This window comes from Gekko japonicus, unplaced genomic scaffold (genome assembly GCF_001447785.1).
Source record: "Gekko japonicus isolate JY-2015 unplaced genomic scaffold, Gekko_japonicus_V1.1 scaffold666, whole genome shotgun sequence".
NCBI lineage: Eukaryota > Metazoa > Chordata > Lepidosauria > Squamata > Gekkonidae > Gekko > Gekko japonicus.
The window spans coordinates 1-15,521 of record NW_015160854.1 but is presented as its reverse complement, the minus strand read 5'-3'; the positions used below and the strand labels follow the sequence as shown (position 1 = coordinate 15,521).

The following is a 15,521-nucleotide window of genomic DNA, read 5'->3' as shown; positions in this document are numbered from 1 at the left end:
GCGGTTTCCGTCAGAGCTCTCTCAGCCCCACCTACCTCACTGGGTGTCTGTTGTGGGGAGGGGGAGGGAAAGGAGTTTGTAAGCCTCTCTTAGACACCTTTGGGTAGTGAAGGGCGGGGTATAAAGCTAATCTCCTCCTCCTCCTCTTCTTCCCTCACTAAGGTGCTAAACACCTCACATAACAGGCCTCATTGAGATGAATAAAGGCTGTAGAGCCAGTTTGGTGTAGTGGTTAAGTGCGCGGACTCTAATCTGGGAGAACCGGGTTTGATTCCCCACTCCTCCACGTGCAGCTGCTGGATGACCTTGGGCAAGCCGTAGTTCTGTCAGAGCTGTCCTTGGAAAAGAGCAGTTCCTGTCAGAGCTCTCTCAGCCCCGCCTACCTCACAGGGTGTCTGTTGTGGGGAGGGGAAGGGAAAGGAGAATGTAAGCCGCTCTGAGACCCTCTTTGGTGTAGTGGTTAAGTGCACGGGACTCCAATCTGGGAGAACCGGGTTTGATTCCCCACGCCTCCACTTGCACCTCGCTGGATGACCCTGGGCAAGCCATAGTTCTGATAAGAGCTGTTCTTGAAAAAGAGCAGTTTCTGTCAAGAGCTCTCTCAGCCCCACCTGCCCCCCAGGGTGTCTGTTGTGGGGAGGGGAAGGGAAAGGAGTTTGTAAGCCGCTCTGAGAGACTCCCTTCGGTAGAGAAGGGCGGGGTATAAATCCAACCTCTTCTTCTCCTCCTCCTCCTCCTCCTAAAGCCTCAAACGCATCCACCGAAGCGACGATTTTAGACACTGATGTGCAAATTCCAGAAGCCGCTTACCTGACGCCGACAGCCAACAACGTATCTTGGTCCATTCGTGGCTTTGACGATGACTGGATGCGGCCAAGGGAACAAAAAACAGCGTCAGCAACATGGAAGCTATCTGGGACGGCAGCGGCTGAAGGGAGGCAGGCCATCGGACAGCAGGCCCCGCCCCTCTGCGCTTGCACTCGTCACCCTTGGTTTAAGGCAGGGGCGGCCAAACTGTGGCTTGGGAGCCGCATGCAGCTCTTTCATGCATATGGTGCGGCTCCCGGCAGGGCGGCCGGGGAAGCTAAATATCATCAGCAAACAAATACCACTGGACAGATAAATATCATCATCGATATCTGCTTTTACCCTTTTTGTTATTATCTTTGGCAGTCTCATTTAATTTTTTTTCCTTTCCCCCCCGTTAATAATTAATTTTATTAAAAGGTAAGTCAAGTATGCATAAACAAGATTGCTGTTTAAACAGTAATGCAAACTGTAAGTGCAGATGCCTATATCACAATGCCGTCTATTAACTTGTCAGCAGGATCTTCCTACGACCATATCCTTGTCACTTCCTTGCGATTTTCCAATTGTTCTACTATTACTAAATGTTAATTAAAAAAAGGCAAATCTGCACGTTTCCTTTATGGCCCGGGGTCTCAGCATCGACTCACCCTTCCCGGGCCAAAGGATGCCAGGCAGGCCGGGAGTTTCTCAGTGGCGGCTCCGCTCTGGTGGGGCGGGCTCCCGGGGGGGGGGATCGGGGCCCTGCGGGGACTTGTGCAGTTCCGCAGGGCCTGCGGGACGGAGCTGTTCCGCCGGGCATTCAATTAGGAGCCGCCCTGGGGGGAGAATGGCCTGCCCCTGGAAATCTTAAAGCAGCCTGAGCCACCCGTAGATTGTCAGACTGAGATCGACCATTAGGCTGGCATGGAAGTTGAGCGCCATCTTAGACGTCATGTTCAACTGATATCTGTTATTGGAAATCGGATTATTGCTGTTAGCACCTTTTAATATTGTTATTTCTATGGTTTTAAGATTGCTATTTTAATTGCTGGGAGGGCGGGGTATCAATAGAATAAATGAAATCAGGGCTTTTTTTGTAGAAAAAGCCCAGCAGGAACTCATTAGCATAATAGGCCATAACCAACAGCAGGAACTCAGTAGCATATTAGGCCACACCCCTGACAGCACAGCTTATTAGCACAGCACAGCCAGTTTGGTGTAGTGGTTAAGTGCGCGGACTCTAATCTGGGAGAACCGGGTTTGATTCCCCACTCCTCCACTTGCACCTGCTGGTGTGACCTTGGGTCAGTCGCAAGCTCTGGCACAGCTGTCCTTGAAAAAGAGCAGTTTGTGTCAGAGTTCTCTCAGCCCCACCCACCTCACAGGGTGTCTGTTGTGGGGAGGGGAAGGGAAAGGAGTTTTTAAGCGGCTCTGAGACACCTTTGGGTAGGGAAGGGCGGGGTATAAATCCAATCTCTTCTTCTTCTCTTATTAGCATATTAGGCCACAACCCCATGTTATCAGAAGTGTGGTCATCCAGCCACACCCACCTTCTGCTTCTTATTCTGTTTACGTTGTTTGTTGTCAAAACCCAGGGCTTTTTTTGGAGCAGGAACTCCTTTGCATGTTAGGCCACACACCCCGAATGTAGCCAATCCTAACGAGTTTCTGCTGTTGGGTGTGGTCTATTATGCTAATGAGTTCCTGCCAGGCGTGGCCAACTTGGGAGCCAGCCGGAACTCCGTTCCTGTGCTTTCCTGCCCAAAAATAGCCCTGAATAAAATAAATACATAAATAAAAACATGTAATATCTGTTCACGTCTTGCGGCTCTCAAACATCGGACGTTTATTCCAGGTGGCTCTTAGTTGAGCAAGTTTGGCCGCCCCTGGTTTAAGCCAAAGGACTCATTTTACTTCCGCCTCATTAAAGAGAGCCAAAGACAATACGGAACCCGTAGCGTACAAGTATAGCCGCAAGTAACACCCACCAAGGGAAGACCATCTACAATTCACAACTATATGTGCTCAAAACTGTATATTACATTCACTGAAGTACAAGGAAGGGTTGGTGGTCATAAACAACGCTCCCTCTAAGCTGTGGAGTCCTGTGAGCAAATATTCTACTTTGTGAGCTGCTGGCATTAAAGAACTGAGTGAGCAATCTGGCCGCTGCATAAACTAGTCTGCTCTGGAGCCCTCCTCCCTGAGCTGGGACAAAAATGTGTGAGCCGGAGACTTAAAAACTGTGAGCTAACTCACACTAACTCAGCTTACAGGAAACACTGTGTAACCTATGCTGCCATGGAGATTGGGGAGGTCTGTTGTATTCTAATTGCCACTGCTTTCTTTCTGTGCTTCTTCGCTGCTGTAACGCGTATCTCTAAGTTCTGCAGGTGGTGGGATGTTGGTGTCTAGCTTCATTGAGAACCGTGGGAGCGAGGTGGATTCCCAGCTTCAGCGCTAATGGCCGGAGTGCGGCTAATTGGCCAGGGCAGTGGGGGTGTGTGTGCATACGAATACCCTATATACTATTATGCCCGATGGGCAACCGCCATGCTTAACAGTGCCTATGTTAATGCATCTATAAGTAAAGGTAAAGGTTCCCTTGCTCGAAAGCCAGTCGAATCCGACTCTAGGGTTGCGGTGCTCATCTCCGTTTCAAAGCCGAAGAGCCAGCACTGTCCGAAGACGTTTCCGTGATCATGTGGCCGGCATGACTAAACGCCAAGGCGCACAGAACGCTGTTACCTTCACACCGAAGTGGTACCTATTTATCTACTTGCAATTTCTTGCTTTCGAACTGCTAGGTTGGCAAGAGCTGGAACTAGAGACGGGAGCTCACTCCGTCATGCGGCAACTCGGGTCTCAAACTGCTGAACTACCGACCTTCCACAGCCTGCAGTTCAGCGTCTTAACCACTTGAGCCACCGCAGCTCCCCAATGCATCTATAGCTCTCCAATAAAGTATTACCTTTCTTGATAAGCGTGTACTACGTTGTTGGCTGTGGGTTCTGACACACTGGTCATGACCCAACAGAATGCGTAGCCTACGGTTTTGAATATGTTCTTTTTGTAAAATACGCTTAACTGTCATGAGCAATCTGTCGGATATGTGCCTACACGGTCTACTGGGTTACAACCACTAACCCATCTTTGTACTTCAATGAATGTAATACACAGTTTTGAGGATATACAGTTGTTCTCTTGCGGTTTTTAGTGGTTTTCTTTACTTTCTCCCATCGTTTATAGATTCCCCTTCCTTGATCTCTTGTAGTTTATTTAGAAAATGCAATTAAAAAATCCAGCTCTTTTGGGGATGTTAAAAAAAAAGAAGGTTATACGGTCGTGAATTGTGGATGGCCTTCCCTTGGTGGGTGTTATTTGTGACATTAAAGAGAGCGGCTCGCACCTCCCGGCCACAGCGCCGCCACCCTCCCGCCCAAAAGGTTCACATCGGAGGAAGGCCCCACTGGGATGAGGCCAGGATTAGGAAAGCCGACCCCTTCCCACCCAGACTACTTACACTTCTCTTCTGTTAACTGTTTAAGAACCTCGCCGACGATCTGTTAAAATAAGTGAGAAAGAAAAAATTAGGCACACGTGTGCAAGACCTCTCCCTGGCTGTCATCGGGAAGGCATGCTGGGGGAGAGGCTGTGGCTTAGTGGTACAGCCTCTGCTTGGCATGCAAAGGTCCCAAGTTCAATCCCCGGGATCGCCAGTCGAAAGGAGGTGATGTGAAAGACCTCCTCCAGAGACCCTGGAGAGCCACTGCCCCTCAGAGTAAACAACGCTGATGGACCGAGGGTCTGATTCAGTAGGAGGCCGCTCCACATATTAAAGACTAATGAAATTAGGGGAGGGGCCGTGGCTCAGGGGCAGAGCCTCTGCTTGGCATGCAGAAGGTCCCAAGTTCAATCCCCGGCATCGCCAGTCAAAAGGATCTAGCAGTAGGTGATGGGAAAGACCTCCGCCTGAGACCCTGGAGAGCGGCTGCCAGACTGAGTAGACAATACTGTTCTAGATGGACCGAGGGCCTGATTCAGTAGAAGGCAGCTTCGTATGTTAAACACTAATGAAATTAGGGGAGGTGCCACAGCTCAGTGATAGAGCACGTGCTTGGCATGCAGAAGGTCCCAGCTTCAATCCCCAGCACTTCCACTGAAAAAGGATCAGGCAGTAGGTGATGAGAGAGACCCCTGCCTGAGACCCCGGAGAGCAGCTGCCAGCCTGAGTTGACAAGACTGAGCTTGACAGAGCAAAGGCTCTGATTTAATGTATGGCAGTTCCGTGTGTTCACACGACTTTAAGTGCCGTGTGTTCCAACGACGCTTGGCTGCGGTTTTCACAGTGTCAAAAAACGGAAACAGTTTACTGACTGGAGATTTATTGGCAGCTGCTGGAATGTCAGTGAGAAGAAATGGAAGACGTTCCACTCTGCTCCCATGGGAAGAACAAGCTTTGCAAAAATGGGCCGTAAGATGACAACAGAGAAATTGCCACAGTGTCGCAGTCAGAATGTTCAAAACTAGAGATGTAAAATTTCCAGAAATTTTGAAGCTTGGAAAAAAACGGAAATTTTCGGAAAAATTGAAAAAAATGCTACATTAGCACTTCTTTTTTCTTTTCCAGATTGAAAGTCATTCTGTTACTTTAGGAACATAAAATATGACTATGGACATTTTTACTTGGGATGAAATTATCACAACTAGCATATTAAAAATGTAGTGTAGCCAAACAATTATTACAAACAGAATACCCACCCACATGCAAAAACAAAACTGAAACTTTTTTATTTTATTGTGACAATAGTACCTCCTAAAGGAAGAAATGCATCTTGTTCTTGCATTGGAGAGTTCAGTTTGTAACCTAGGACTTGCCTGTCCTCAGTGCACAGAAATTAGATCAATCTAATAACATACCTATTTTTTAGAAATGATTTGGAAAACATTTGAACACCTTGTCTTAAAATATTTTATTCATCTTGTTAAAATAAAATGTTCCATAATCAATTTTTCCAATTTTTCAGAAAAAAAAACAAAAAAGGCTTCTGGGGGAAAAAAAACACTGTTTTTTCCTGAATTTCTCCGTTTTTTTTCCGGGCCTTCACATCTCAAGTTAAGACCAAGACTTGCCATGTTAGTCTGCCTGTAGCAGCAGAAAAAAGCAAGAGTCCAGTGGCACCTTAAAGACTAACAGAATTTGTGGCAGGGGAGGAGATTTTGTGAGTCACAGCTCACTTCCTCAGTGACTCACAAAAGCTCACAGCCTGCCACAAATTTTGTTAGTCTTTAAGGTGCTGCTGGACTCTTGCTTTTTTTTTTGCCTGCTGATACACAACACAGTCTCTTAATGAAGCTGATGGGCAGGAGACACCGGAGAGATAAAACGAAGTCTTTCCTCATTCAGTGCATCATTCACTGCCACAAGATGGCTGACAGATTAAGGTAACTTTAAGAGGGAACCAGACTATCTCATGGAGGGTATGTCTGTTAGCCACGATGGCTAAATGAAACCTCCATGCTCAGAGGTTGTCTTCCTGACTTCCAGTTTCGAGGAGGAAACACAGGGGGAGGCTGTTCTCTTCACACCCTACTTGTGTGCTATCAACAAGTAATCTGACCCAGTTGGGTTTTTTACGTTCACAGGCTTCCATAGTCTGTTCTCTCTCCCAACCCAGTTTCAAACGCAGTCCATTAGGCACCTGCTCAGTCACTGGACATCGTCACATAAACACTCACCTGGCCGACGCTTTGCAGGGCTTTGAGATCGTTCTCAGACTTTTCGTACTGCTTGGTCAGCTCCTTCAGCTGCTCCCTTACTACAAAGAGAAGAAAAAGAGATTGGTTTTTACACCCCGCCCTTAACTACCCGAAGGAGTCTTAGAGCAGCTTACAAACTCCTTTCCATCTCCTCCCCACAACAGACACCCTGGGAGATACGTGGGGCTGAGAGAGCTCTTTTGAGGACTGCTCGTGTGAGAACAGCTCCGAGAGAACTTGTGACTGACCCCAGGTCACACCAGCAGCTGCATGGGGAGGAGTGGGGAATCAAACCCGGTTCCCCCAGATTAGAGTCCGCACTCCTAAACACTACATGAAACCGGCTCTGGTGGGGGGGAAATGATGTGTGCTGACCAGTCCATTGCTCCTCAACAGGTAAAAACTGAGCAAATGTAAGACATTATCTGAGTGGGGGGCAGTTAAAATAGATAGTTTGACTTCTCTGTCTGTGTCTCTTAGAGAGGGGTTGTGGCTCAGTGGAAGAACCTCTGCTTGGCATTGCAGAAGGTCCCAGGTTCAACCCCCAGGATCTCAAGGTGTTTTTTTAAGAGTTTTATTTAAAATGTTCACATCATCACTGATACATATATCAGTTACATTAACTTGATTACAATACTGTAAGTCTGTTACAATGCTTGTTTTCTAACCAGGTATAAAATCTATACCATCTATCTCGAAACAAATCTTCGTTTTTTCCTTCTAAATTAATGACAATTGATCCATCTCCGCTATATCCAACAACCTTTGAATTAATTCTTCCTTTGAAGGTATTTTCTCTAATTTCCAATATTTGGCAAACACAATACGAGCTGAAGTTAACATATACGTTATAACCTACTGATCTGTTTTTTTACATTCATCTGGTAACATATTTAACAAGAAAATTTCTGGTATCTACGGTAAATCTATATCCATAATTTCTTTTATTAATTTATGTACTCTACGCCAATAATTTTGTGTTATATGACACCTCCACCACATATGATAGTAAGTACCTATACGATGTTTACATTTCCAACAGTTTTGGGAGGTGTTTGTATAGCATTTGGCTAATTTATCTGGTGACCAGATCCTGGCATCTCCAGTTAAAAGGAACAGGGAGCAGGTGATGTGAAAGACCTTGAACCCGGACCCTAAAGAGCTGCTGCCAGTCTGAGTAGATACGACTGACCTGGATGGACCCCGGGTTTAAGATTCAGTATGAGGCAGCCCAATGGGTGACACAGATCAATGCTAAATCCTTTGCTCTGAAGAAACTGTCAATGATCAAATAAACGTACAAGCCCTAGCAGACCACACTCCCACGGGTGTTTTAGCCTACCCTAGGGGAGTAACTCCCTGAGACCTCTCGAGGAGGTCTCCGCAGGGGAGTTCACACATGGCCAAGAAGATCCGGGGCACACCCTCCCTCTTCCTAGATGCAACGAACATGAAATTGAGCAAACTTCAGAGGACGGCGGAAGACAGGAAGGCCTGGCGTGATCTGGTCCATGGGGTCGCGGAGAGTCGGACTCGACTGTGCGACTGAACAACAACAACCATCTCTTATTAAGGGCATTTCCATCCAGAGGCTGCATGGCTTGGAGCGTAAGCGAGGTCCAGAGAAGAAGAAGAGATTGGGTTTATACCAAACCCTTCACTTGGACTCTCAAGAGTGGCTTTCAGTCTCCATTCCTTCCTCTCCCCACAACAGACACCCTGTGAGGTAGGCAGGAATGACAGAGTTCTTTCGAGGACTGCTCTTGAGAGAACAGCTCTGAAAGAACTTATGACTGCCCAAGGTCACCCAGCTGGCTGCACGTGGAGGAGTGGGGGATCAAACCCAATTCTTCCAGATAAGAGTCCGTGCTCTTATCCACTACACCAAACTGGAGATGGGGAGAGACAGAAGATAAGGAAGCCAGGTGTCTTCTTCTGCCAAGGCCAGTTAGCAGCGCCTGCTTCCAACGGCACTCAGCCCATTGTTGCTGTTAGCATCAGTTACTGGACCTGGTGCACGGGGAAAGACACCACAGCATGTTAAAGCAGGCTCATACTTGGACGACAGGAGACTATTTCCTATTGAATAACTATTCAAGCATGGACGGCTTCAAAAGGGAATTAGATAGGCATATGGAGCAGAGGTCCATCAGTGGCTGTTAGCCACAAGGTAAAGATAGGGGCTCTGGGGCAAGTGATGCTCTGTCTTCTTGGTGCTTGGGGGGGGGGGGTCAACAGTGGGAGGGCTTCTAGTGTCCTGGCCCCACTGCTGGACCTCCTGATGGCCCCTGGTATTTTTGGCCACTGTGTGACAGAGTGTTGGACTAGATGGGCCTTTGGCCTGATCCGACATTGACGTCTCTTATGTTCTTATACTCTCCTACCTCACAGGGTGTCTGTTGTGGGGAGGGGAAGGGAAAGGAGCTTGTAAGCCACTCTGAGACTCCTTCAGATAGTGAAGGGCAGGGTATAAATCCAATCTCTTCTCCTTCTGTTTTCGGGGGGGGGGGCCCTCCCCTCCCTGCCATGCCCCCAAACTTCACTGACCTACTTCGTACGGATTAATTTTTGTACTGATAATCAATCCTCCCTCTAAGCTGTGGAGTCTTGTGAGCAAAAATTCTACTTTGTGAGCAGCCGGTATTAAAGTTGTGAGCGAGCGATTTGGCTACTGCATGAATTAGTTAGCTCCGGAGCCCTCCTTCCTGAGCCAAGACAAAAATGTGTGAGCCGGAGGCTAAAAAACTGTGAGCTAGCTCACACTCACTCAGCTTAGAGGGAACACTGAATATTGATTCGTAATTTGTTTTGATTCTTTTTTGGGGGGGCCATACTTATTTGTTGTCATATGTTGCAAATGGCCCTGAAGGTGTGTGCGTGCACGAGAAAGCTTATATCCAGAATTTAAACTTGGTTGGTTTTAAAGGTGCCCCTGGACACAAACTCTGTTGTTCCTCTTTTCTTCTGACACTCAAGCTGAGGTCTCGATATGGTGATCGACCTGTGTCTGTTGTCAACCACTTCAGACAACCCCCGGCAGGACTCGCACACCTGAATGCTCCACAATATCCACCCCATATGCCCACGGCATAGAAAACTGGCACGTCAAGGCAGCTGCAGCTTTGCTTTCTCTGTATCACGCTGATTTTCTTAGGACGACCACAATGCGAATACACAAAACAGGGTAGAGCCAACTTGTAGGTTTCCTAGAAGCTCCTGGTAAGCTACAGCTGGAAACAGAACACTGAGCTCAGGGGAATCTTTGACCCTTATAAATGTCTCCATCAATGTTCCCTCTAAGCTGTGGAGTCTTGTGAGCAAAAATTCTACTTTGTGAGCTCCTGGCCTTAAAGTTGTGAGTGAGCGATTTGGCTACTGCATAAATTAGTTTGCTCTGGAGCCGTCCTTCCTGAGCTAAGACAAAAATATGTGAGCCGGAGGCTAAAAAACTGTGAGCTAGCTCACACAAACTCAGCTTAGAGGGAACACTGGTCTCCATTATCACCAGTCATTGCGGGACCCTGTTTGCTAAACTGAACCTCCACATACAGAAACAGTCTATCCATCCAAGCACCAGTCAACAGGATTAGGCCTTGGGGTGGCCCCCACAGGGAAGAAAATGCTAAGCTGGGTGGACATATTGATTGTTACAGAACTCTCGACCATCGGATGTGGCAATGACAGGTGGCCTCCAAACGGGGAACAGAGACAAATCAGTTCTCTGGGAGGGCTATTCGCTCCCTACATGAGAAACCTCCCTGTACAGAGGCAGCCTATCTGTGGGCCCAGCCAGGCTAGTCTGCCGTTTGTTCCCTACCTGTGGAGCCTCCTTGTACAGAGGCAGTCCACCTGCCGGCCCAACCAGACAACCCTCCCATTTGCTCTCTACCTGTGGAGCCTCCCCATAGAGAAGCAGTCTACTTGGGGGTCCAGCCAGATACCCTTCCCATTTGCAGCCTCCCTGTAGAGAAGCAGTCTACTTGTGGGCCCAGACAGGCAACCTTCCCACTTGCTCCCTACCGGTGGAGCCTCCCCATAGAGAGGCAACCTATCTGTGGGCCCAGCCAAGTAACTCTCCCATTTACTCTGTGCATGTAGAGCCTCCATGCACAGAGACAGGCTACCTCTTCACCCAGCCAGGTAACTCTCCCATTTGCTCTCTAACTACGGAGCCTCCCCATACAGAAGCAGCCTAGCTCTGGGCCCACCCAGGCAACCCTCCCATTTGCTCCCTACACATAGAGCCTCCCTGGACAGAAGCAACCTACCTCTGCGTCCAGCCAAGTAACCTTCCCATCTGCTCCCTACCTGTGGAGCTTCCCTGGACAGAAGCAGCCTACCTCTGCACCCAACCAGGTGACCCTCCCAGGTGACCCTACCTGTGGAGCCTCCCTGGACAGAAGCAGCCTACCTCTGCTCCCTACCTACAGAGCCTCCCTGGACAGAAGCAGCCTACCCTCCCATTAGCCTACCTGTGGAGCCTCCCTGGACAGAAGCAGCCTACCGCTGCGCCCAACCAGGCGACCCTAACCCATCTGCTCCCTACCTACAGAGCCTCCCTGCACAGAGGCAGCCCATCTCTGGGCCCAGCCGGGCGGCCCTTCCATTTGCTGCCTGCCTGTCGAGCCTCCCCGTACAAGAGCAGTCCTCCTCCTGGGCCCAGCCGGGCGAACCTCTCCCCGCCCCCCCCCGGCCAGGCCCAACCCGCGGCAAAGCCACCCGAGGCGGCGGCCAGGGCTCCTCCCCTCCCGGCCGAGCCACTCACGCTCCTTGAGGCGCCCGTCGATCTCCTTGTGCTCCAGCAGCTTCTTGCGGTAGTCCTGCAGCGCCTTGTCTCGCGGCTCCGCCATGATGATGAGGCTGCCGAAGCTGAGCCGGCCGGGGCCTTCGGCCTAGACCGGCTCGGCTGTGCGCGCGCGCGCGCGCACGCACGAGCGCTTCCGGCGACGCCTGGCCAGCGCCCCTAGCGGCGCGGGGAAGAACTGCACGCACAGGCTCGCGAAGAGAAGGGCGGGGCGAAGCGGGGGAGGGCTGGGTGGATGCATTACTAAGCAGTCAGAGGGCGGTGCCAACCTCCAGGTGGCACCTGGAGATCCCCCGTATTGCAACTGATCGCCGGCTAATCAAGATCAGTTCCGCTGGAGAAGATGGCTCTGGAGTCTGGAGGATAGACTCCATATGCCCTGCTGAAGTCCTTCCCTTCCCCTCCCCAAACAACGCTCCACCCCCAGAAATCTCCAGGTATTTCCCAGCCCACAGATGGCAACCCTACTTCGAACCAATGGAGTGACTGTGGCAGTGGGCATGGAACCAGAATCACAGAGTTGGAAGGGTCCACAGAGGCCATCTAGCCCTACCCCCTGCTCAGTGCAGGACCAGCCTAGAGCTCCAATTCAGGGCTTTTTTGTAGAAAAAGCTAGGGTTGCCAAGTCTGGGTTGGAAAATACCTGGAGACTTTGGGGGGTGGAGCCAGGAGAGGGCGTGGTTTGGGGAGGGGAGGGGCCTCAGCATGGTACGATGCCATAGAGTCCACCCTTCAAAGCTGCCATTTTCTCCAGGGGAGCTGATCTCTGTCGGCTGGGGATCAGTGGTAAAAGCGGGAGATCCCCAGGCCCCACCTGGAGGCTGGCAACCCTAGAAAAAGCCCAGCAGGAACTCATTAGCATAATAGGCCACACCCAACAGCAGAAACGTATTCGCATATTAGGCCACACCCCTGACAGCACAGCTCATTGGCATTATAGGCCACACCCCATGTTACCAGAAGTAACTGTGGCTGGTTGGCTCCGACTGAGCAGGCTGAAGTTAAACCCGGCGAAGACGGAGGTCCTGGGGCTGAGTCGTGGTGGTCTGGGGTTGGGGCTCCCTCTCCCGACCTTCGAAGGGGTGCCTTTGGTGCCAGCGCCGGAGGTTAGGAGTTTGGGAGTGCTCTTGGACTCCATGTTAACTATGAAGGCTCAGGTGGCAGCCACTGCCAAGTCAGCCTTCTACCATCTGCGGCTGGTGCGGCAGTTGGTCCCCTTCCTCGACCGCAGTGACTTGGCCACGGTGATCCATGCGACGGTCACCTCGAGGCTAGACTACTGCAACGCTCTCTACATGGGGCTGCCTTTGTCGCAAATCCGGAAGCTGCAGCTAGTGCAGAATGCTGCGGCCAGGCTGTTGACGGGTCTTCCTAGTAGGGACCACATCCAGCCTATGCTGAAAGCGCTGCACTGGCTGCCAATAGCGTTCCGGATTCGCTTCAAAGTGCTGGTTCTTACCTTTAAAGCCCTACATGGTCTGGGTCCAGCTTACCTAAGGGACCGCCTTCCCTCATATGTTCCCCCGCAAGCACTTCGGTCTGGGATGCAACATCTCCTGGCAATGCCAGGTCCCAAAGAGGCCAGGCTGGCCGCGACCAGGGCCAGGGCTTTCTCGGTGGCGGCTCCTACCTGGTGGAATGAGCTCCCGGTGGAGATCCGGGCCCTGCGGGACCTTGTACAGTTCCGCAGGGCCTTAAGACGAAGCTCTTCCACCAGGCGTATGAGTAGGAGCCACCAGTACCATCATTATTGTTCCATCTTACCTGGCCCTGGAAGAGGGAACACCAGTGTTTCCCTGGAGCAGATGATGTTGAGGAACAGAGCAGTGGCAATAGAGCAGTGAAACACGCCATCTTGTGAAATAACAACTAGAGCACTTTGTTAATAACTCGTTATAATGTTATCTGTATTGTGATGATTTTAAATGATTTTAAATATGTTTTATATTGGCATATGCCTCTTGTAAGCCGCCCTGAGCCCGCGTAGCGGGGAGGGCGGGGTATAAATTGAATAAAATAAAATAAATAAATAATAAAGTGCGCTCAACCAGCCACACCCACCTTTTGCTTCTTATTCTGTTTACCTTGTTTGTTGTCAAAACCCATGGCCTTTTTGTAGCAGGAACTCCTTTGCATGTTAGGCCACACACCCCTAATGTAGCCAGCCCTAATGAGTTCCTGCTGTTGGGTGTTGCCTATTATGCTAATGAGTTCCTGCTGGGCGTGGCCAACTTGGAAGCCAGCCGGAACTCCGTTCCTGTGCGTTCCTGCCCAAAAATAGCCCTGCTTCCCATGTGCAACTCTGCCCTATGATAAATAAGTAGCCATAGAACACATTTTGGAGGAAATCTTCTGCCAAAGCTATCTGAAATGCCCATCGCTGTTTTTGAAAGAGCACCTCATTTCTGACATCTGTGAAAACCAGGATGGAGCTTGATGGAACATCTGCTGCTGTCTTCTCCTCGAATGACACTGATCCATAAATCACTGCCTTTCGCACACTGCCTTGTGACACTCCTCTCTTCTCCATATTTCCTGGATCTACTCCTCCCGTTGCGAGTTGCCCTTGATGGAAAATCAAGCCAAACATGAAACGGCACATCATCCCAGCCGACATTGAGGACACACCCAGATGCATCACATGCAACGTCACAACAGTTGGTGCAAACATATCTTGCTTATACAACAGACACGAAGCAATTTTTAAGGTGTGTGTTCTAAACACTTCACCTGTGGCTCTGGGATCACAACAGACTTCTGAGACAAGCCTCCTATGGCTGGAAAATGCGGGGGGGGGAGCGTGGCTGTTTGCCCCGGAGCAAAATAACGCGCGGCTGCGCAATTAGACGTCCAGTTGAGGTCCCTCGAGGTCCCGTGGTTAGGGGGGAGGTGCCGATCACACCACAGGCAAAGAAGCGGGGTGGCGTGGCAAACGGGGTTGTGTTGTTGTTTTTTAAACTGAAGTGTGCGCATGCTCCGTTGGGTGCTTGTGCGCATCCCATGGAGACTTGGGGGAAAAAAACCCCTTTTTGTTGGGGGACATGGGCGGGCGCCGGATGCCACCGGAAACGCGATCAGACGCCCGCCCTTGCCCCGCAGTTTCTGGAAACTAGTACCTCGGAGGTACTAGTTTTTTACCCCGCATCTTCGGCGGGAAGCCTCGGGTGAGCCACGGGAGCTCTATGCTTCCCAGATGTGGCGCTGTGATCGTGCCCGGACAATCTGCCTATCTTCCGTTTCTGTAGCGTGGTTAACGCTCCGTTTGACCGCAGCCTATGTTCCTCAAAGAGGACAGATGCAGACCCCAAATCTGGGATGTATCAGACACAAATGGCTGCTTCACTGATGCACACACTCATTTTGGAGAGATGAACCCGTGTGGACCGATGACGCTGGCTCATACCGGATCAGACCCTTGGGCCCATCAAGTTCAGTCTCGTCTACTCAGACTGGCAGAGGCTCTTCGAGGTCTCGGGCAGAGTTCTTTCACATGACCAACCACTTGATCCTTAATTGCTGGAGATGCCGGGGGCCAGTGTTCCCTCTAAGCTGAGTTAGTGTGAGCTAGCTCATGGTTTTTTAGCCTCTGCCTCACACATTTTTGTCTTCGCTCAGGAAGGGTGGCTCCAGAGCAAACTAATTTATGCAGTAGCCAAATTGCTCGCTCACAACTTGAATGCCAGCAGCTCACAAAGTAGAATTTTTGCTCACAAGACCCCACAGCTTAGAGGGAACATTGCCGGGGGCTGAACCTGGGACCTTCTGCATGCCAAGCCGTTGCTCTGCCATTGAGCCACAAGATCTGTTGAGACCGGCCTGGTCAGGGCTTGTTTACAGAATCCAAATTCAGAGGCTGTTTATCATAAAATGACAAGACTTCCAAGGTTCAGTTCTAGGATACATGAATAATGATATTGCAGAGTGCTTCTTTCTCATGGTCGTAACCACTGGAGATACGACGACTGGCACTACCACCCCTTTTAGAAATCAAGCAGCTAAGAGTATCTGTCCTCTGCCACAAAGTAGAATTTTTACTCACAAGACTACACAGCTTACAGGGAGCATTGCTGATCTCTGTAGTCTGGAAATCAGTTGTAGCTCCAGGCAATGCTCCCTCTAAAGCTGTGGAGTCTTTGAGTAAATATTCTCCTTTGTGAGCCACTGGCAT

At 50.1% G+C, this 15,521-nt stretch overlaps 1 protein-coding gene across 1 annotated transcript in view; it reads right to left on the bottom strand.

Annotated features, from left to right (window-relative positions):
• Window positions 1-11,429, bottom strand: part of PSMC6 (proteasome 26S subunit, ATPase 6) — a 39,282-nt gene extending 27,853 nt beyond the window's left edge. Inside the window, exons 1-4 of the mRNA XM_015421410.1 lie at window positions 11,315-11,429; window positions 6,529-6,608; window positions 4,313-4,352; window positions 811-863 (exon numbers count right to left, since the gene is read on the bottom strand). Coding sequence (XP_015276896.1) covers window positions 811-863; window positions 4,313-4,352; window positions 6,529-6,608; window positions 11,315-11,399 — 258 coding nt within the window. The 5' untranslated portion in view covers window positions 11,400-11,429. The remainder of the gene's footprint in view (window positions 1-810; window positions 864-4,312; window positions 4,353-6,528; window positions 6,609-11,314) is intronic.
• Between the last annotated feature and the right edge of the window lie 4,092 nt (window positions 11,430-15,521).